The sequence below is a fragment of the Parambassis ranga genome, chromosome 18, assembly GCF_900634625.1.
Source record: "Parambassis ranga chromosome 18, fParRan2.1, whole genome shotgun sequence".
In the NCBI taxonomy this organism is placed as follows: Eukaryota; Metazoa; Chordata; class Actinopteri; family Ambassidae; genus Parambassis; species Parambassis ranga.
In genome coordinates, this window is record NC_041038.1 from 2,885,644 (window position 1) to 2,906,471 (window position 20,828).

The 20,828-nt window shown below is 40.3% G+C and overlaps 4 protein-coding genes across 5 annotated transcripts; 3 read left to right on the top strand and 1 right to left on the bottom strand.

The window, feature by feature from the left end:
* Positions 1-323: 323 nt before the first annotated feature.
* Positions 324-4,687, top strand: LOC114451171 (uncharacterized). Its single transcript, XM_028429746.1, has 9 exons — positions 324-383; positions 495-1,196; positions 1,289-1,417; positions 1,488-1,531; positions 3,387-3,531; positions 3,636-4,166; positions 4,237-4,359; positions 4,438-4,481; positions 4,568-4,687. Exons 1-9 carry the CDS (start codon positions 329-331, stop codon positions 4,685-4,687), a joined length of 1,893 nt encoding a protein of 630 aa, XP_028285547.1. The 5' UTR covers positions 324-328.
* Positions 4,688-9,020: 4,333 nt separating this feature from the next.
* LOC114450933 (uncharacterized) lies at positions 9,021-10,470 on the top strand. The gene is made up of 5 exons (XM_028429393.1): positions 9,021-9,085; positions 9,188-9,895; positions 9,975-10,082; positions 10,162-10,205; positions 10,282-10,470. The coding sequence occupies exons 1-5, from the start codon at positions 9,028-9,030 to the stop codon at positions 10,348-10,350; spliced, it is 987 nt and encodes a 328-aa protein (XP_028285194.1). The 5' UTR covers positions 9,021-9,027; the 3' UTR covers positions 10,351-10,470.
* A 5,144-nt stretch (positions 10,471-15,614) lies between these two features.
* LOC114451172 (uncharacterized) lies at positions 15,615-17,323 on the top strand. The gene is made up of 5 exons (XM_028429747.1): positions 15,615-15,721; positions 15,790-16,488; positions 16,859-16,975; positions 17,069-17,112; positions 17,207-17,323. Exons 1-5 carry the CDS (start codon positions 15,667-15,669, stop codon positions 17,321-17,323), a joined length of 1,032 nt encoding a protein of 343 aa, XP_028285548.1. The 5' UTR covers positions 15,615-15,666.
* Positions 17,324-18,732: 1,409 nt separating this feature from the next.
* Positions 18,733-20,570, bottom strand: LOC114450695 (uncharacterized). 2 transcript variants are annotated; one of them, XM_028428984.1, is made up of 4 exons: positions 20,511-20,570; positions 20,187-20,248; positions 19,734-20,087; positions 18,733-19,375 (listed from the first exon to the last, which is right to left on the bottom strand). In XM_028428984.1, exons 1-4 carry the CDS (start codon positions 20,549-20,551, stop codon positions 18,927-18,929), a joined length of 906 nt encoding a protein of 301 aa, XP_028284785.1. In that variant the 5' UTR covers positions 20,552-20,570; the 3' UTR covers positions 18,733-18,926. The 2 variants fall into 2 exon arrangements, with proteins under 2 accessions (XP_028284785.1, XP_028284784.1); XM_028428983.1 differs by lacking the exon at positions 20,511-20,570 and having other exon boundaries at positions 20,187-20,494.
* Positions 20,571-20,828: the final 258 nt, after the last annotated feature.

Here is a 20,828-nt window from a genome sequence, read left to right on the forward strand (position 1 = left end):
GTCCAAATCAGCACATAGCAGCTTTGAAGCATCAAGACACATAAGACCCGATTCTGCTTCCAATCTTTACTCTGACCTGAGAACACACGTGTTTCTGTGTAATTGTGTTTGTATTCCAAACTCTAAAAAACACTAAATGATGGCTCAACTACCTCTGGCCACATGTTTTTTACAAGACCTAAGACTTAAAATGGAGGCGGCACTTTACATGTGTTTCCAAAATAAGACAGTCAGTGTCACTTCTTGTTAGCCAATCAAACACAGTCCTCTCTCTAAGAGAAGAGAACCTATGGAGGGTCTCATCATTCATTGCGTCTCTTTGACCACAATGACATCTCTGAGCTTTGTCTTATATCTAATCTATCTGTTCTGGAGGAGAGCGGGTAAGACCTGAATCCATTTACATTCTTATTAATACATACCCATGGTTGACAGTAACTTCATTCGTGCAACTATTACAATAATCAGAGCCTCTTAATCTCTTTTCTTTTCAGCAGTGGCACTTGACAATAACTTGTCATTACGTGTGCATCAAGAGAGCGGCGTTATATCAGCTAATGTTGGCGACAATGTGACTTTGAGGTGTTTCTATAAAGACAGCGTTGCATCCATGTTCTACTGGTTCAAACAAACTCCGGGACAGAAACCAAAGCTCCTCTCTACTTTCTACAAACATAAAGACAGCACTTTTAAGGGTGAATTCAAGGACAATCCAAGGTTCTCACTAGAAAGCAAAAATGGCAAGAACCACTTGTTAATCTCGCATTTACAGATCTCAGACTCAGCTACATACTACTGTATAGGCTGTTATGCATACAAGTTTGAATTTGGAGATGGTATTACAGTGAATGTAAAGGGTTCAGGTCTAAATATCAGAGTTCATCAGTCAGAATCTGAGAGCTTCCAGCCAGGAGACTCTGTGACTCTGAACTGTACAATACACACTGGGACCTGTGATGGAGAACACAGTGTTTACTGGTTCAGACCCTCTGAGGAGTCTCGGCCAGGACTCATTTACACCCATGGAGGCAGGAATGACCAGTGTGAGACACACACACAGACACACTCCTGTATGTACAGCCTGCCACTGAGGAGTCTGAATCTGTCTTATGATGAGACCTACTACTGTGCCATTGCCTCATGTGGACACATTGTGTTGATGGATGGATCAGATGGAACTGAGCTGTCATTAGCAGGTAACAGTACAACAGTACAACTAGACCATGAAAATTTGCACAATGACAAAAATAGCTGCTGAAAGATGTATTTGAACTCTGCTTCTTTGCAGATGGGGTGAAGTCTCTCGACTTTCTTGTCTATGTTTTAAGTGGAATTTGGGCATTCACCACCATCCTGTGTGTTGTGATGGCTGTCCTAGTGTGTAAGATAAAGGAGAGAAACCCCTGTCAGTGTACAGGTAAATAGTACTGCTTTGTCAAACTTGTATTCACTGAAGATGTCTTATTAAGTTTTCTGTTTCACACCAGGCTCACAAGCAAAATCCCCTGATACCTCCACAACTAATACAGAGGTTATTGTTATTGTTATTATTATTATTGTTAATATATTGATGTATTTTGTTATTTACTGCTGTATTTTTGTTTTATCAGGGTTACCAAGATGCAGACAGCCTCCATTATGCTGCTGTAGGAATACAAAAGCTCAATCGATCAGGAAGACAAAGGGATGACTCCTCAAATCAATGTGTGTATTCTGGTATCAGACAGTAGAGTTTGATATGTGCCAGTGAAAAATAGTTTTTGTCGTGGAGTGTGCATAGAAACACACTGCTTTGTATTTGATGGCAGAAACCATAATTCATAAATCATTATTAATATGTCATACTGTGGCACTATGTGTGTGTATCATTTTATAGCTTCGACTATGGTTTGCAGTCAAAAGCTAGACGCTACAGGTCGCTAAGGGTGGTCTCGTGTCTGCATGTCTCCAGCACGACATCTGTATGTCTACCTGTTCTTTTGACACATTACATGTTTTTTTCTATGAACATATATGTTTAATTCTTCTGTGATTTCTGTTCATTTTGACACTCATGTCTCATGTGTGGGTCTTTAGCATACCATCTATAAATGTCTGTTACATCTCTATTAGTTCATTATAGTCTTGATGGCAGGATATAAAAAGTGTATTACACTTTTATGGCATTTGATAGCCTAGTTGCCAATCCATTAGTAAATTATTGTTACTCACTCATCACAGCAAGGTCTGTTAACTATAAACTGCAACTGGAAAGCACACCCAGGTTTTATTGTTGGTTGTAAGAGTGAACAAGAGTCATGACTGATTCCAGAATCTCAGGAAATTAAGACTCAGTGGTTGGATTTTAGCTGTGACCCACCTATGTGGAGCTATTTCTGAGTGACTGAATTAGCTGCTCTTTTGACTTCCTGTTTCATGTTGTATTTAACTAACACTTTTTTTTTACAGAGAAACTCCATTATGCTGGTTTTGTCATGATGGCAACTTTCTTTACCTTCGCTTTCATTTAAGGACCCAAATGCAGACCACACTGTAAAAATCCAACAAAAAGCCAGCTTTATTTAAAAATAAAGCCAACAAAAAACAAAAAACATCACACAGCACAAGAAACAGTAAAAGTTCAACTGAACAGAAGGCAATAACCTCGGAGGACACACAGGGGCCTGACACAGGGTGACATCACAGGAGCAACGCAGTACAGACTGACACAGACCAACATGAGCACAAGACAAGAGACAAGAGGTAACAAGGCACAGGTGAACACAATCAGGGTGTGGCAGGTAGTCAACAAGGAGGGAACCACAAGAGGAAGTAAATTATTAAAACACCATCAATGAAATAAAGTAGGAAAATCAAGGAATTAAACCTATCAGGTGTTGTGTGTTAACTTGATAGGATCAAAACCACAAATGAAAGTATAAAGCAGAATATCTTTGAAGATGTAGATGGAAAAACAGCTTTCTTGTGGTCAAAAGATAAAATCTCTTAGCAAAGATGTTTGGTAATGTGCAAATATGAGGCTCTGTGCTCTCTTTGTGGTGTTGTCTTTGTGGTTTTAAGCAGGATGTGTCCCTCTTCTTAGTATTAATCTATATTCTTACCAAGAAGTCATTCATCTTGAATCTTACATACAAATAGTCTATAATAATAATCTACCTAAATCCTTACATTTAGAAACTGATATTTATTATTACATTGGGAAATGACACATGGACTTTGAAGACTTTGTGTGTCAGAAGGTTCTTCCTGTCCTCTGGTACCATATTGTGCTGCTTTCACTGCATTATTTCCGTTAAGAAATAATTGTGCTCACGTGCTTTTCAATTTGTGTCAAGCGAAAATCTGAGGTCTTCCACAACTGACCCACCTCCTTCTGTGAACATGAGCAAGTGATCTATGTAAGTAGGACATGCAGCACAGTGCAGCATCACTTCAGGTCAGTCTGGTCTGTTAAGAGTGGAAAAGTTTGCTCGAAGATGGGCCTTCAAATGTTGATTTTTTATCTCACATGTCTGCTCTTCTTCAATATGGGTAAGTTGTGTCTTTTTTTCACTCAAACTTGCAACTTCTAGTGTATCAATCACAAATGTGTCTTACGGTACTTAAAATCCAACTTGTCTCTGTTTTCACATCAGTTCAGACAGCTCCTCGGGAAGCCTCCTCACCTGTTCATCATGATGGTGCTTTTGTATCAGCTAAAACAACCGAGAGCTTGACTTTACAATGTTACTATGACGGTGATGTTGCTCCCAGGCTTTACTGGTACAAACAGTCAGTTGGACAGAAACCAAGGCTCATCTCCACTTTTTTCATATATGAAACAAATGGCACCTTTCATGGTGAATTCAAAAACAATCCACGCTTTACACTGTTAAATGAAAATGGGGGAAACCATTTAAAGATCACAGATTTGCGCCATTCAGATTCAGGGACCTACCACTGTGTGAGCTCCTACTTATACTCACTAACGTTCTCAGAGAGTGTTACAGTCAGTGTGGAAGAGTCAAGTGTGAACATCCAAGTCTCAGTCCATCAGTCAATATCTGAGAGCATCCAGCCAGGAGGTTCAGTGACTCTGAACTGTACAGTACACACTGGTACCTACTACTGTACCGTCACCTCATGTGGACACATACAGTTTGGGAATGAGACCAAGCTGGACATAGGTGAGTGCTATTAAAGCTAATTTCAGGTCAAACCTGATGAAAGTCATTTCTGATTTGTGCTTCCCTGCAGATGAGGTCGACATGGTATCTTATGTCTGGAGGGGCGCCTTTGTATTCACATTCTTTTGTCTCAGTGTGTTACTGGCTTTCACAGTATGTATGATGAAGAAGAGGAACAGCTGCCACACTCCAGGTAACCTTTTGACACTTTGTATGCACCAACTATGTTTTTTTTTTTTAATATAACAGCTTTTTCTAACTGCACTAGCAGAGCCTCAAACAAGATCATCCAACCTGCACACTGCAGAAACCAAGGTAAAGAAATGTCTGTTTTACCTACAAATATCTGTGTTTTATTGGCCCATATACTCATATAATAATCATAAATATGTTTTTACAAGGATGCCTGGCCTGCAGAACGGCTCTATTATGCTGCTGTAGGTGTCAACCTGACCAACAGATCGAGAAAGCAGAGGGACCAGACCTGGAGTGAAAGTGTGTACTACTGTGCAAAACAATAGACCTGGACCTGCTTCAATTGTTCTTGGAGGTGGAATTCATTACATCAGCTTCGCTATGTTTTATGCTGTGTTTTACTCATGTGAAAAAAGTCTGTGTAACTTCCGGAAATGATGGAGAAGATCAAAATTGTTTCTGACTATCTTTTTTCATTCATCATTTTAAGTTTTATACTGTCAAAAATCAATAAAGATGATTCAAATATGAAGCTATGTGTATACATGTTCTTTAAGCTGCCTCCTACACATGGTCAATCTCATAGTGGGGAGTGATGAAGACACTAATGGGAGGATAGTGTGCAGGGTTGTGCTGACACACACACACACACACACACACACACCCAAAGCTGGCAGCCAGAACGTGGTTCTATGATATGCACACCATCACATTCTGGGGGGTTATTACAGCAGTGTGTGCTCCCTCCTCCTCCCGATGATTACATGAGTGTCTCATTAGGTCTAATGAGTGTCTCACCTGTGTCTCATTGTCTCTCCCTTCCCTCTGTATATAATGTGTGTCTTCCCTCCACTCTTCTCGTTGTTTGTGTAATAGTGTATGACCCAGCGTGTGGTTGACTACTGTTTTTTGCCTCACCCTTTTGTACCTTTTCTATGCTGACTGCCTACCTGTGTACTGAGGCCTGGATTGTATTAAAGGACTCTGTTTTTGCCATCTTAACCGACTTTAGTCTGCATTTGTGTCCACCTCATTAACAACCCCTGTCATATGACCTATAACATATAAAACAGTGTGGCATGTGCTGTATAAACCACTTTGAAAAAAGCTTCACTGATAGGGCAAAGCGACAGGAGCTTCAGTCACTGCTGCAGAGACACATGAAGGCTGGAACTGCTTATCGGTGGGTGACTGCTGATCACATGATCTTTTTGTGTCCTTTGTGTCAATGTGGTGGTTTTGGTGGTTACAGCAGGAAGTGTGTCTGCACTTTCATATAAATAACCAGTAAATCAAAGAACTCCTGCAGTAAACCTTAAAAAGTGTACATTTAATATATGTAGCTAACACTTGTCAGTCTCAAAAGAGTTAATTTCTAATCTTAAAGTATTGGAAAAAAAAATAATAAAAAGCTTACTGGATAAACAGTCTAATATATAATATGCATGGGCACTAGTTCCTCCTGTCACTGTATTCTTGTCACATACCAAACATGTCTCTGTAGCCTGCACTGCACGTGTAATCATGTGTCACCTCTGGTTGGCCAATCAAATGCTGTCCCATCCCTGAAGAAGTGGAGACAGTATCAATATTCTTTCAGTCACGCAGCAGTTTGAACACAATGGCATCTCCAGTGTCTGTCATGTCTGCTCTTGGGAAAAACAGGTAAGCTGCTTTATTCTGATGTGGACTAATCTTCATGTATGCTCACTTATTATACACTCATTAATTTAACTGTCTTTCATTCCACTTCAGATCAGACAACTGATCTGAGAGCGTCCTCTACACAGTAAGACATAAGATTTATGTCAGCTGATGTTGGCGACAAGTTGAAGTTGCAGTGTTTCTTTGAGGGTGAGTCCTCTGTGAGGACTTCCTGGTACAAGCAAACTCTGGGACAGAAACCACGGCTTATCTCAAGCTTTAGTAAATCTGGAGCAACTGGCATCTTTTACAATGAGTTCAAAAACAATTCACGTTTCACTCTGGACGGAGGACACAACAAAGCTCACCTCACAATGACTGACCTACACATTTCAGATTCAGCTTCTTTTTTCTTCTTTAGAGTTTTAGAGAGTGTCATTGTCAGTGTAAAGGGGTCAAGTTGGCACATCCAAGCTTTGGTCCATCAATCAGCATCTGAGAGCGCTCAGGGAGGAGGCTCTGTGACTCTGAACTGTACAGCACACACTGGGACCTACTACTGTGGATCCGCCTCATGTGGACAGTTTCTACAAATGGACCAAACTGGACATAGAGAGTGAGTGATATCAGAATCAGAATCAGCTTACATCACATACAAAAAATTTCCCTCAGCAATTGTTGACACTCTGGTATTCCAGACAGTTAACAAGGTTACAACAAATACAAGGTTTACAAGAATGTAATGTTTGGGCTGGAGCTGCAATTACTGTATATAATCGAAGTGCAAAGTCGCTGTGATCAAGGTAAGGAATATAACAGTAGTGCTAATGTACTATATGCTTACTGCACTTGAAAAGAAGCTGTTACGGTGCCTGTTAGTCTGTGTGAGTGTTGTTCTGAACCTTGACCTGAACCAGTTCAAACAGTCCATGCCCAGTATGAGTGGGGCCTCTGATGATGTTGGGTGTACAGTTCCTGGAAAGAGGGCAGGGGGGATATTAAAGCTAATTTCTGGTCAAACCTGATGAGAGTCATTTCTGATGTGTGCCTCTCTGCAGATGACTTCGACATGCTAGCTTATGTCTGGAGGGGCATCTTTGCGTTCACATTCTCCTCGATTGTGTTACTGGCTTTCACAGTATGTATGATGAAGAAGAGGAACAGCTGCCAGACTCCAGGTAACCTTACTTTTGACACTAACCATAAATTTAAATTTTACATGGATGCCTGGCCTGCAGAAAACCTCTGTTATGCTGCTGTAGGTTTAAACCTGACCAACAGATCAAGAAAGCAGAGGGACCAGACCTGGAGTGAAAGTGTGTACTACTGTGCAAAACAGTAGACCTGGACCTGCTTCAATTGTTCTTGGTGAAATTCATTACATTTTTTAGAGCTTCTCTATGTTTTATGCTATGTGTTTGCTCGGGTTGGGGCAGCAGCTCGTCTATTCTGTTAGTGAATAGATGAGAAGACCACAGATGGCCGCTGTATAAGTTCTCTGTGTGGGTGTCTATGATGAAGAGTCTGGATTTTTAGGGTTTCAAGTATGACGTGCCTGATCACCGGACTACCAGGAGGAAAAGAGGAAGGAGAGGAGGGATACGTCGGAGACGCCACAGCCTGGACAACCGGCGTCAGCTGCCTCCACTGACTACAGTCCTTAGTTTAAACGTGCAGTCCATCAGGAACAAGGTGGATGAGCTGGAAGCATGGGTCAAATTTAAACCTGAAGATTGGGAAACATGTCTGCTAGCATTCACTAAGACATGGCTCGGTGAAGCGAACCAAGATGAGAACCTGGTTATAAGTGGGTTCGGCAGCCCACTTCGGTTAGACCAGTCCGGTCCCCAGAGATCACAGGGAAAAACCGAGGAGGAGGAGTGTGTCTCTTAGTCAATCAGAGGTACTGTAACACCGTTGTGATTCGGGAGAAGTTATGTATTCCAGACATCAAACTGCTGTCTGTCTCACTCCGCCCTCACTATTTGCCCCATGAATTTCCACAACTATTTTTAACGCTGGTTTGTATTCATCCGCGTGCCAAAGCAACAACAGCGATGAAGTTGATCGAGGATGTCACAACAAGTTGTTGTTTATTCAAACAACAAACCATGAGTAACGAAGGAGCTTAAAGCCACTATCAACAAAAAGAAAAGGACCTACTTTACAGGGAATCCCCTTGAAAGAAGGCCCTCTCCAGGGAAGTAAGGAGGGAAATAGCGAATGCTAAAGCACACTATAAGAATAAAATTGAAATGCAATTAGGAGGGAGTAATATCAGAGCAGCTTGGCAAGAACTTAAGTCAATGGCCTGTGTTAATACGCAGGCAAATGAAGCCAGGCGACATATCACCATTAAAGTTGTATTAGATGCCAAGTTACCAAACGCTTTTAATTGTTCGTTTTCTCATTTTGAAAATTGTCTAGATTGTTATAATAGAAATTCTGTAAACTATGTATTATGTTTATTTGATGTTTAGCTGATGTTATTCAAGTTAATTACACTAGCACTACATAAAAAGAAGACATAGGCAGGTGTTGACTGTAGACACTGGGTTTGTCAGATGGCTGGATGCTGTTCAGTATGCTGATCTGGATGGAGAGAGATGTGCAAAAAGACACAGAGAGAGAGAGAGACAAACAAAGAAGACTGGACACAGTGACAAAAAATGGGGAGAGGTAGAAGAGGAGAGGAGGTGGGGGAAAAGAGGTGGAACATGTTGTGCCCCCTGACAGCGTATGCCTATAGCAGTGTAGCAATAGTAATAGTAAATTTAAAGACAAGAGTTACCTATCAGACCTACACACTGTTTGAGGCTAAATACACGCTTTACAAACCAGAAAGGTTTTAGGTATGGTGTTAAAGGTGGAGGCGGTGTCTGCCTCTCGAACCCAGAGGTGGCTGTGAACATGTGATCATGTTTCTGTAACAGGACATTGGCCAATCAAACACAGTCTTGTCTTTTAAGAGACAGTGAAGATGTAGAGCAGGACTCTTTACAGTCAGGTCACCGATTTAAACATGATGACTTCTCCAAAGTTTGTTTTCTATGTGACGTGTCTGTTCTTGGGGAAACTAGGTGAGCTGTGTTTTTCAACATAATAGTTTTCAGTTTCTTAAACTTACTTTGTGTAGTGTCAGATTAAACTGACTGTCTTTGCTTTCTCTTCTCTCTCTTCAGCTCAGAAGACATGTCAGTCCACATCTGTTCATCTCACTCAGAAGAGTGGTTTTATATCAGCTAATGTTGGTGAAAGTGTAACTTTGCGATGTTTCTATGACACTCAGCTGGTAGCAACATATTTCTGGTATAAGCAAACTTTGGGACAGAAACCGAAGATCATTTCTAAGTTCTACGTTTATGATAAAAATGCTACTTTTCTTGATGAATACAAGAACAATCCACGCTTCTCACTGGACACTGGAAATGGGAAAAATCACTTGATGATTTCGGATTTGCAGTTTTCAGACTCAGCTTCTTATTACTGTGCAAGTAGCTTTTCAGTAAGCTTTGAATTCAGAGAGGGTGTTACAGTCAGCATAAAGGGTTCAGGTTTGAACCTGAAACCTTCAGTCAGTCAGTCAGTGTCTGAGAGCTTCCAGCCAGGAGGTTCTGTGACTCTGAACTGTACAGTACACTCTGGGACCTGTGATGGAGAACACAGTGTTTACTGGTTCAGACACTCTGAGGAGTCTCGTCCAGGACTCATTTACACCCATGGAGGCAGGATTGATCAGTGTGAGAGGAAAGTGGACACACAAACTCACACCTGTGTGTACAGCCTGCCACTGAGGAATCTGAATCCTTTACATAATGGGATCTTCTACTGTGCTGTTGCCTCATGTGGACACATAGTGTTTGGAAACGGGACCAAACTGGACATTCAGGGTGAGTAGCAACATATGTGTGTTTTATTTTGCGCTCACAGTTAACACACTGCAACGTCTCCTGCTGTCTGACTCTACAGTTGATACTTTCTGGGAGGACATCTTGTCTGGAGCTATTGCTTTCAGCACCATGCTGTCAGTTTACTTAGTGTGTGTGATCAACAAGATGAACAGCCATCTGCATACAGGTAATCAGTGTTGCCTTGTGTGTACTACACATGCACTGAATGTGTTATATTGAGGAGTGGATTTCCTTTTGCTTTCCAGAGCATCACACAAGACTGTCAGAGCCCTCCACAAAAAAAACGGAGGTAATATCTGCTTGGATTTAACATACGTTCTGTAACAGAATACATGTTTGATTTGCTCTTTATTTATTCCCCACAGATCAACAGATCAAAAAGACAGATGGATGATAGCTGGAGCGAATGTGTGTATTTTAGTTTAACGCGGTAGAGCTGGATGTTTTTCTTATCTTTAACTCATACTTTATTTTCTTGAGTGTATAAACATAGTGACTGTAAATGGTTGCTTCCAAATGAACATATTAAACAAGCTCATGGTGTCCTATGTTTCCACTCTGTGTATGTAGCTTACCTATCTCAGTATAAACTGTGCCTCACACTTGTTGCCCATGTGGGTGCAGGCAATAGCTGATCTGTGTGTGTGTGTGGTTTTCTGCACACTCTAAACATGTACATGTGTGAAGCAACAAACCACACATGTTTTAGAGAGAGAAAGAACAATGTATTCTCTGAACTTAGTAAAACAACACACAGTGACACAGTAAGAAGGCTCTGTGACTCCAGGAAGGTCAATCTAAGGTACGACAGATCAGCCACTGTGTTTTTAATTCCGATTCAGATTCAAGAAACTTTATTTGTCCCCGAGGGGCAATTTAAGGCACAAGTGAGCAGCTTAACGTTTAATATACAATAAAAAACAGATACAAAATATAAAGTATGTACAGGTTACCATTCCATAAATGTTATGACTATCCAAAACATCCATGGACAATGTAAACAGATTCTATAAACAAAGTGCAAATGTAAGCAGTAAACAATAGTTACGGGGAATACGTGTATGCAGCTTATAGCTGAGGTAAAATAGAAACAACCAAGAATCTCTGGTATGGAAGTTTGGGGGGGGGGGGCTGACTGTAACATGGTTGTGTGTTTACTGGAGAAGAGTTAGGGAGAAGAGAGAAAGTGTGTGTGGGGAGGATATAGCTAACCTGAGGCCTGTTTCATTAAGAAGGGGCAACAAAGTAAATATACATATATCTCCTCTGTAGGTGTGTGTATGGTTACAGGTGATTTGTATCAATTAATGAAACATTATATAACAGAAAAAAATGTTGCTTTTATTCTTGCTGGAAATAAAAGGGACCAAATACAATGTGAGAGGTGTGTGTTTATGTGACTGTTTTGAATGCTATAAATAAAATGACAATAAATAAAATAAAATCAACCGCAGCCCCAAATTCTCCTTCACATAAATGTAATCCTGCAAGCCAACTTACCTTCAAAGAACATGTCATTTCAGTATTATTCACTCAGTCAATCTGTGCTGAAACATGCCTGATTGACTAAATGAAAGGACATTAAACAGCATCAGGGAACTTACTCAGAGTTTTAACTGAACCTGAATGACACAGATTATTTGCTACTCAGCCAATCAGACTGCTTCTTGCTGCTGCCATTATAAGCTGTTGTAGTTTCTCACTAGCAGCGATTGATCTGCATAACTGCACATCATTTGAGGCCTGATAAGATGGACTATGTGTGACCTTGTGACCTCACAGATGTCAAAGAAGTCCAGCTGCCCCCACGGTGCTGATTCAATGCTACAAGCCTCAGAAGGTTAGTTTAGCCACCAAATACAACCAACGGCTCAGAAACAGAGGAGCAGCACACTCAGTAGTGAATAAGTAGACATTCCAATAATGCCAAATAGTGAGATCGTGGTGCGGTGAGAGACATCATCGCCCTCAGGGGTTTTTCTGCCTTCCTGTCCCGCCTTCAATCTCCACCAGGTGCTGTGGGGTTGGTGAAGCCGAGGTTGATTGGTCTCACCTGTTGTCAATTGCTCCTCCTTCTGCCGCCTGCTTTTCAGACCCCGTTTACACAGTTTGAAAAACAAATATTTCCTTACCTCCGTTTTCCAAAATAACATTGTGCACACATCATCGTTTGAAAAAGTTTCCTTTTACATTACCCGCATAAATACGCTCCCCAGAGCGATCACGACTATGCCAAGCCTGTGGGTGACAGTGTAGAAAAAAGGAGAAAGCCATGCAAGCCAATCAGAAGCCTCAACAATGCAGTCTGGCTCTTTGTGTCAGAAGTTGTTCCAAAGTTGCTGAAACTGGAGACCTAACATGTCTCTGCTCCTCTACATAGTAAGAGGAGCTGTATTTTACCAGTGTGAAGCATTAGAATATAACAGGAGTACTGTCTGCCTCTGTCATTTCACCTTATATGTGACACTGTGTACATATGATGTCTGGTCTCTTCTGTCTATTCTTACTTTGAGCTGCTTACTAACTGAGATTCCATAAGTGGGGCTTGTGATAGCAAATTGATCTGTGATGTTCTGTCCAAAATTGGAGTTCAGAGTTGGGGGAGGCTGTTTGTCTACAGAGAAAAAGATAAATATATTCATTGATCTGGCTTTATTGAAATATCAGCAAGTCAGAATATTTGACAAAAAACTTAATAAAAAGTACAATAAAACGTTATTCTGAATGGATACAACTCTAAACCATCCACCATTTTGAACTAAAAGCCTTATCTTTACACATAATTTAGCTGTCAGTAGCTTAACTGTAAAATGCGATCATGTGCCACAAACGATGATGTGATAGTGGTGTGATTATAAAGTTATGTTACTGTTTTGGAAGGGTTTCTCCTGTGTTTGATCAGTTTATCAATAAAGATTTTTTCCATTGTTTGTGTGTTGTCTGTAAAAACCTTTAAAACACACACATGGCACATGTGGCTGAAAAGCTCTCATCACTCTGCTCCTGAAATGATCTACTCCTCTGAATATGAAGACAGCTGCTGCCAGAGGTCTGAGAGCTGCATAATTTCTTACTCAGCATGATTGGTAAGAGAAACAGCTGCCATCCACACCCAGTGCACAGGTATTTGTTTGATGTTTAGGTGAACATTCGTAATACTGTCATGGCATAATGTGGATCTGTGTATGTCGTCATCAGTACGGATCAAAGATGAACCATTCAAGTTCAGGAGAGCAAAAAGTGCATGGACTGAACGTGTGTACATCAGTGTGAAGCAGCCCACCTGAGTTTTTTTTGGCATTACAAGACGTTTTTTGTTATTATTGCAGCATTAAATGTATGACTTTTTCCATTGTTTTTAACCATTACTGTTTATTTGACAGGGACAATAACTAGAAAGAAAAGGGCCAGAGTCTCACAGGCTAACCTTTTGTCTGTTGTAAATATATCTAAATATTATTCATGTTAGCAATATTCATTCTGCAATAAATCATACAATCATCAATCATACAATGTGGTACCAGGTATTTATTTTATATGATATTTTATATAATCTGGCAGGGGCAGCTGTCACATCAACAGTAACACATGAACATGTGTGGATGCTGCCAAACCCCACAACTGACATCAGCTCCTGTAGAACGAGAATCAAGTAACTAACAGCACAGGATGGTTCGAACTATAAATATAGACACTGCTGAAATAACTCTAAGAGTTCTTTTTTAAGAAGCATGCTTTGTAAAATAGGATTGAAGCCAGCAAGTGGGCAGAGGATGTGGTTTGTTGACCTCACTTCCTCTAACTACCAGCTGACCTAGGCCTCTCCTGTTGTTTTGTTAGTCATCCTCAGTTTATCTTTAAGAATTTACTGTGGATGCTTTTTTATAATATATCACTGGAAATAAATAAATAGTTCTTTATTTAGAACGGACATTATTTTGTGGATTTTTTTTTTCTGTGAGCGTCAAGACCTTTCTGCTCTGCCATCGAAATGGTTATCATACAGGACAAAACAAAGAACAAGGAATAACCACCACACAAGTCAAAAGACTGCTTTCAGAGTATTAAGGACTCCAGGATGTTCAGCAGTAAATCTGGAAGAACCCCAACAATAAGAATGGGCCTGATCAGCAAAAGGAGGCCATGGACAAGGGAATCTGCTAAAAAAATGGATTATATTGGGAGATTAAGATAAAAAAACATGGCTGCAGTATGTGGTTTAGCATTGTCCTACTGACCTCAAATCATTTTAGATGAGCTTTGGTCCAGAGATTGTGCTGCTGTTTCTTTATCATGTTCACATATGGCTTCTTCTTTTCATGGTGAACTGTGTTCACAGACAGTGATTTCTGGAAGTCTTCCTGAGCCCATGCAGTGATGTCCAGTAGAGAATCATGCCTGTTTTTAATGCAGCGATGCCTCAGGGCCTGACCTTTGACCTTTGACCTTGTTCCCAGACAAGGTCAAGGTTCTAATTCTCTGAATCTTTTGGTGATATTATGTATTGTTGATGGTGGAATCTTCAAAATCCAACGATTTTATGCAGAGGAACATTTTTACTTACGTTATTTTTGGACCTCTGCACATCTTTACATCTGAGATTCTCTTCCTCTCTGAAATACTCCTTTTATATCCAATCATGTTACTCACCTACTGCTTTTGATTTGTGCTTATTAATTTCCAGCCTCTTTCTTTGCCTGTCCCAACATTTCTGAGATGTGTTGCTGCCATCAAATTCAAAATGAGCTCATATTTTCCAGGAAATGGTAAAATGTCTCAGTTTCAACATCTGATATGTTCGTGTGCGAATACAGCATGGGTTTATGTTTATTACATTCTGTTTATGTTTACCTTTTACACAGTGTCTCAACTTGTTTTGGAATTGGGGCTGTAAACCAAAAACCTTTAGGGGCTGGATGTGAAGGAGCAAATTGTTGACTGAAATTAACCATGTTTTTTCTTTAGGAATTGAATTTAGGAGCTGTAGCTAGGATGAAAGCTGGCAGGGTGATATATAATTTCACTACGGGGATGAATAAAATATTCTTAATCTTGGATTGCAGTGGATGTCATTTAATAATCTTAGTTTTCCTTTAAGGCTTAATTATGGATGCGATTTTATAATTTATTATTGGAAAAAATGCTTTATTTTGAATGGGCATCATTTTTTGATTTCTCCTGTGAGTGTCAAGACATTTCTGCTCTGCCAAGAACTGCTACTCCACAGAAACTCTCTTATCACCCTCTCTGTTCTTCTTTCAGCTGTTCACACTGAAGTCAGTTTGTAGAGCAAAGATGCTCTGACTGACTATTTTGAATGCATTCTTGACAGATTCAGTGAAGAAGAAAGGGAGATGATCTGAGGAGCAGTGGGAGACAGAGAGTGGCATGGCTACATGTTTCGACTGCTTCCTGCAGTCTTCCTCAGAAGTCAGACTTCTGAGGAAGACTGCAGGAAGCAGTCGAAACATGTAGAGTCAAGGTAAAAAACACAAAAAACACTGGTCTGACTGAAATGAATACTCTTATAAGTGTTGCTTAGCAATCTTGAGGATATAAACTTGTTCTAAAGCACCCACCCTCATGTTGATGATGATAAAGTACCAATTGTCAAGGAGGTGGTACTGAACAAGTGTTCACTGCCTCTAAAATAGGACATTCAGACTGATTGGCCAATCAAACACAGTCCTCTCTGTGCAGAGTGTAGAACATACAGACATTCAGTCAGTCATCACAGCATCAGAAGCACGATGACACCAACGATCTTTGCCTTGTTTCTCACATGTCTCTTTGAGGCAAATATGGGTAAGTGTTTTTGTTTACTTCACATGTACATTCTGACAGCATTACATTACTTTGTTTTTTTTTCTTAGTCTCCACAGCCCAGAGGACAACTATGAAAACTATGAAACAACTGTCACGCTTTCAATCACATGATATTGGAGAATCTACAACTTTGCCATGCTACTGTGACAATGATGCAGTGATGTTTTTCTGGTACAAACAAATGGTGGGAAAAAGACCAGTGTTGCTGTCTACGTTCTACAGGCATAATAACAACGGCAGCTTTCAGGACGACTTCAAAAATCCACGTTTTTCACTGGAGAGTGGAAATCAAGAAAACCTGAGGATAGCAGATCTGAGAGTGTCAGACTCTGCCACCTACTACTGCATTAGCAGCAATTTATATGACTTCAAATTTTGTGAAGGCATTACAATTAGTGTTAAGGGCTCAGGGAGCATTAAATTGGTTCATCAGCCAGCATCTGAAAGCCTCCAGGCAGGAGACTCTGTGACGCTGAACTGTACAGTACACTCTGGGAGCTGTGATGGAGAACACAGTGTTTACTGGTTCAGACACTCGGTAACATCTCATCCAGGACTCATTTACACCCATGGAGGCAGGAATGACCAGTGTGAGAGGAAACCAAAAACACAAACAAACAACTGTTTGTACAATCTGCCACCGAAGAATGTGAACCTGTCAAATTATGATGCCTACTGTGCTGTAGCCTCATGTGGACACATACTGTTTGGAGGAGAGAAAGAGCTCAACGATGATGAAGTGAGGGGTAAGTAATCTTGAAGAAGTCTAAAAGTTACATACTGTAAAGATTCAATATTGTGCATAGTTGTACTTTACATGAAGATCTGAGTGCTGTTTCATTCTAATTGTTTTCAATACTGGTCTTTTGTGATGGAAACAAATGTTGAGAAATATACTGTGTTTCCAGTGACTGCAGTTACAGAAGAATATTTTCTGCTTTTTCTACAACTGACTAAAACCTCACATTTACTCCACAAACGTTACAGTCATGCTTCATATCTATTGACCAACAATTAAAACAACCAGTATCCATTTAAACATACTAGTTGGCAATGAAGTTGCAAAACTATGAATGAAAAAAATAAAACGCAGTAACATCTTCATGTTTCCTGCAGATGGGGTGAAATCTCTTGTCTTGGTGTACTTCTTGAGTGGAGCTTTGGCATTCACCACCATCCTGATTGTTGTACTGGCTTTCTTAGTGTTCAAACTGAACAAGCGATCTGGCCAAGGTACAGGTAACTGCTACTCTTTGAAGCTGATGTCGAGTACAAAGAGCCTGTTACATATGAATAACGAAATTTAATTCTGTGTCTCACACTCAGACTCCACTGGAACATTTCCAACTGAATCCACTCCCAATACAGTAGTAAGTCTAACATTTAGTCTGGCAAGTGTCATAGCAGGAAATATTCGGTCATGTTCCACACATGTCACTTGTGCTGTATGTTATCTTTCACCAGGTGTGTCAGAATGGAGAGAACCTTCATTATGCTACTGTACTAGACTTAAAGGCCAACAGATCAAGAAGAAAGACGACATCACAGACTGAATGTGTGTATAGCAGTGTGAGACAGTAGCCTTCTTGCAATAAAGGTCTTACACTGAAACCTTTCCCTTTCAGTGTTTTTTTGATGTCACAGACTGCCTTCAGTAGGGAAAACAGAAGATTGTCTCTCTAAATTAAAGGTTGGACAGCTGGACTGGCCAGCAACCCTCAAAACCTACCAAGAACCAGTGGTTCAGTGACATGTGGCCAGAATTAAAACTTCCAGACATTTATATGTACCTATGTTGGCCCAGTCTATATTCTGTAATCACACACGTTTGCAATAATAAATGACTGTTTACTGTAGATGCTTGCCACAAACTAGAGCAGCCAGAGTCTTTTATGACCTATTTGCAGTAAAGAGTACAGAGACACTGTGGTTTTAAAGCAGGATGTTAGTTGTTTTTCAGTAAGGTGAGATCTGTTCTACGTGCGACCAGTCATGTGAATAAAGTATTATTCTGTGAGAGTATGGTTAATGCCATGATGTAAGCCAAGATCATGGTATGTAAGGCATGTAATACATCCTATGTATACTGTATACTTCTAAAAGCTGAAGCACAGAAAGACAGTTGTAGCTAGCTCTTATGAAAGCTTCAAGAGTGTGGGTGGAGAGCAGCTGATGGAGATGATGATGAATTGGGTGCTGCAGTGTGAAATGTGCAGCCATCTAATGAGAAAAAAATATTGTGATCAAATTAATCTTCACCGTTTCTTTGGGTACCATGGTGATAACTAATGCCCCAACCAGGAAGCCATATGTGCAGCTTACGTTACTGCAATCCCATACCTCCTCATCTTTCTTTACAGAAATTATTAACACGTCTAAATAATATCTTTGACATTGAAATATCTGCATGGATCAGCAAAAGCAATGGTTTTTGTATGTGCTTTTAGTGGAATAGTGACGTTGTTGCCAGGTTGCTGTGAGGCTGATTCAGGGGCAGCTGGATGTAGTGCAGATGGGTGGTTCCTCTTCACAGGCACACAACTTCACTCTTGTAAATCCATTGTCTCCTTTAGCTTGGCCCCGAAAGATGGCCTCTCGTTTACAGCCTTAGTTTAAATGCAATGGTTGAAGAGGATTTTCACCCCTTAATCTGCTGTGTTCATTCATATTGTGCATTCTTTTCTGTGCTGTTTGGAGTGTCCACTTGTTCTGTTTGTTAGGTGTTGGTAATTGGTATCTGTCCAAATGTTTGGATCCTCTGATGTGACGAACTAATGTCGATCTGCGTACTGTAAGCAAACTGATTAAGTGCTTGATTCACTGCTACTCTTAGGTACATTGCCATGGCACACTAATATGTTGTATTAACATTCTAGAATCATGCTAGGGAAAAAGACACAATAATACAAGCTTAAAACCTTTATTTTTATAATTTAATTATTTTTTATGAATACTGTATCACCTTAGGTCATTTCTGAGTCAATGGCACACAGTTACCCGCTTCGTGTTAAGTCATCAGACAAAACACATCTCAGGCCTTCTACTGACTCAACTAGATTCTTCTTTGACGTTAGGTTAATTACAATTTCCTCTTACACCCCGAAACTAAGCAGTACTGTAAAGGAGAGATTATCAATGCATCTATTATATTGCAAACACAACACACATTTCTGCAGCATGAACATCAGCAGGTCTTACTCACAAACACAAAGAGACAAATTGTCACAAAAACCAGCAGCATCCCAGCTCTAATAATGGAGAGCCAGACTAAGATTCTTATCTTAGCCCCTTTGTTGTCAGCATCATTGCTGACGACCACTTTGCTACCGCGTCCAAACACTATCTCCCCACAGGAAGCTACGGCACAGTAGTAAGTTCCAGCATCATAAGAGCTCAGGTTTTTCTTCTGCAAATGGTAGACACAGCTCTGTGAGGAAGATTTGGGTGCAGAGACTGGGTTACACTGCTCAGTGTGTGTGTGAAGGAATCCTTGGTCAGATCCATGTCTGAACCAGTAGACACGATGTTCTCCAGCACAGCTGCCAGTGTGTACAGTGCAGTTGACAGTAGCAGAGCCACCAGGCTGGATGGTTTTAGACACTGGCTCCTGGACAATTTCCTTGCGGTCAGTTCCTGAAGAGAATTGACACTTAGTGAAATGACTTTGATTATGTAAAGAATTTCCACTCACTGTACTTTTTTAGTGATAATACCATGAATGCAAGCCAAGCTGGGTCAGGGATTGTCCGTTTCCTGACCCTGACCTTTCACACAGTCAATAAAAAAGTGATTAATACTTGTGCCTGTTTAAAATTGTTACATAAAAATCCTTTAATCTGGGAATTTCTACGTATTCAATTTCCTGTATAAATAGACAAAAACCTAAAAAGCATTACTACATCCATCCAAAACCTCTTTGATAAACTTACAATCCAAGCAAAGGGATGACAACCACAGGTCAATCACAATAGGGAAAAACAGAAGCACAAACCTTCAACACTCAGAAAGACTCCTTCTCCAAATTCCACCATGTTGGAGTGTGAGCTTCCACAATAATATGTAGCTGAATCTGAGACCTGGACGTCAGAGATATGTAAATGATTCAACCCTTCCATCCTCATTACAGAAAAACGGGGGTTCTTCTCCAGCCAGTGGTAGACTTCAGATGGTTTCTCATGTTTGTAAAGAGAAGACAAAACCTCAGGCCTCCCACCAATTGCTTGTCGGTACCAGGAGAAGTGCATCGCAACTTGGCTTTTGTAGAAGCAATGTAAAGTCACATTTTGTCCAACAGCGGCAGATTTCACTCCAGTGTCCTGTTCAACTGTTCCTGACAGAACCATAGCTGACAGAGTAAAAAAAAAAAACAAACATAATGTTAATGAGAACTAATCTCATATTCACATTTAAATTAAAACCTGATATTTAATATTTAAAGACTTACACACTCCACAGAGAATTGTACACAGGAGCATCGTCTCAGAGGTCTTGAGCAAATAAGCAGACCTAAGCTTCAAAAACGGGGTTAGATTTGATTGGTTGCATAGACACTGTGTGACAGTAAACATCCGTCATGGCTGTCAAGTAGGAAATGAAACAAAAGGGCAGCAACAGAGTAAATTTAAAAGAAGGATATTCTAGCTTCCACATGCTTTAAAAATGTCAGGCAGATGATGACACTCCAAAATAAACGAGCTAGATGTGAGATATGCAAGCTTGTGTTTCTGCATGTTGTATCAAATGCCTGCATTATGAATCATTCACCTACCAGCGTGAAATAAAACCACCAACAGTAGACAACACAAGCATAAAGGAGGTGAAAAAAATTCTCAAAGCACTGCAGTTTACTGAGAAGTGTCTTGGCCAGTTATAAATAGTCAGTATGTTTTTTTGAGCTGGTACATTTTTAGTTTTTGCTCTTCTTTATAAGAGGACTTTTTTGGTAAACAGAGATCTGGAGCGTCTCCTGCAGGGGACAACTTGAAATATGTGGTGAGTCATATATGGGTGTAGATGACATTTTGATCATAGGATGTGGTAACTTCACAGTACAGGGAGTCAGTGCTGCTGAATGGCTGGTTACACA

Bases quoted from the DNA above. Each gene is read 5' to 3' on its own strand.
- LOC114451172 (XM_028429747.1), top strand. From the start codon at position 15,667: ATGACACCAACGATCTTTGCCTTGTTTCTCACATGTCTCTTTGAGGCA. The intron at 15,722-15,789 runs GTAAGTGTTTTT...TTTTTTTCTTAG, and splicing joins TCTCTTTGAGGCAAATATGG to TCTCCACAGCCCAGAGGACA. The intron at 16,489-16,858 runs GTAAGTAATCTT...TGTTTCCTGCAG, and splicing joins CAACGATGATGAAGTGAGGG to ATGGGGTGAAATCTCTTGTC.
- LOC114450695 (XM_028428983.1), bottom strand. From the start codon at position 20,310: ATGTTTACTGTCACACAGTGTCTATGCAACCAATCAAATCTAACCCCG. The intron at 20,088-20,186 runs GTAAGTCTTTAA...TTACTCTGTCAG, and splicing joins TACAATTCTCTGTGGAGTGT to CTATGGTTCTGTCAGGAACA. The intron at 19,376-19,733 runs GTTTGTGCTTCT...AATTCTCTTCAG, and splicing joins AGTCTTTCTGAGTGTTGAAG to GAACTGACCGCAAGGAAATT.
- LOC114451171 (XM_028429746.1), top strand. From the start codon at position 329: ATGACATCTCTGAGCTTTGTCTTATATCTAATCTATCTGTTCTGGAGG. The intron at 384-494 runs GTAAGACCTGAA...TTTTCTTTTCAG, and splicing joins TCTGTTCTGGAGGAGAGCGG to CAGTGGCACTTGACAATAAC. The intron at 4,360-4,437 runs GTAACCTTTTGA...CTGCACTAGCAG, and splicing joins GAACAGCTGCCACACTCCAG to AGCCTCAAACAAGATCATCC.
- LOC114450933 (XM_028429393.1), top strand. From the start codon at position 9,028: ATGATGACTTCTCCAAAGTTTGTTTTCTATGTGACGTGTCTGTTCTTG. The intron at 9,896-9,974 runs GTGAGTAGCAAC...CTGACTCTACAG, and splicing joins GACCAAACTGGACATTCAGG to TTGATACTTTCTGGGAGGAC. The intron at 10,083-10,161 runs GTAATCAGTGTT...TTTGCTTTCCAG, and splicing joins GAACAGCCATCTGCATACAG to AGCATCACACAAGACTGTCA.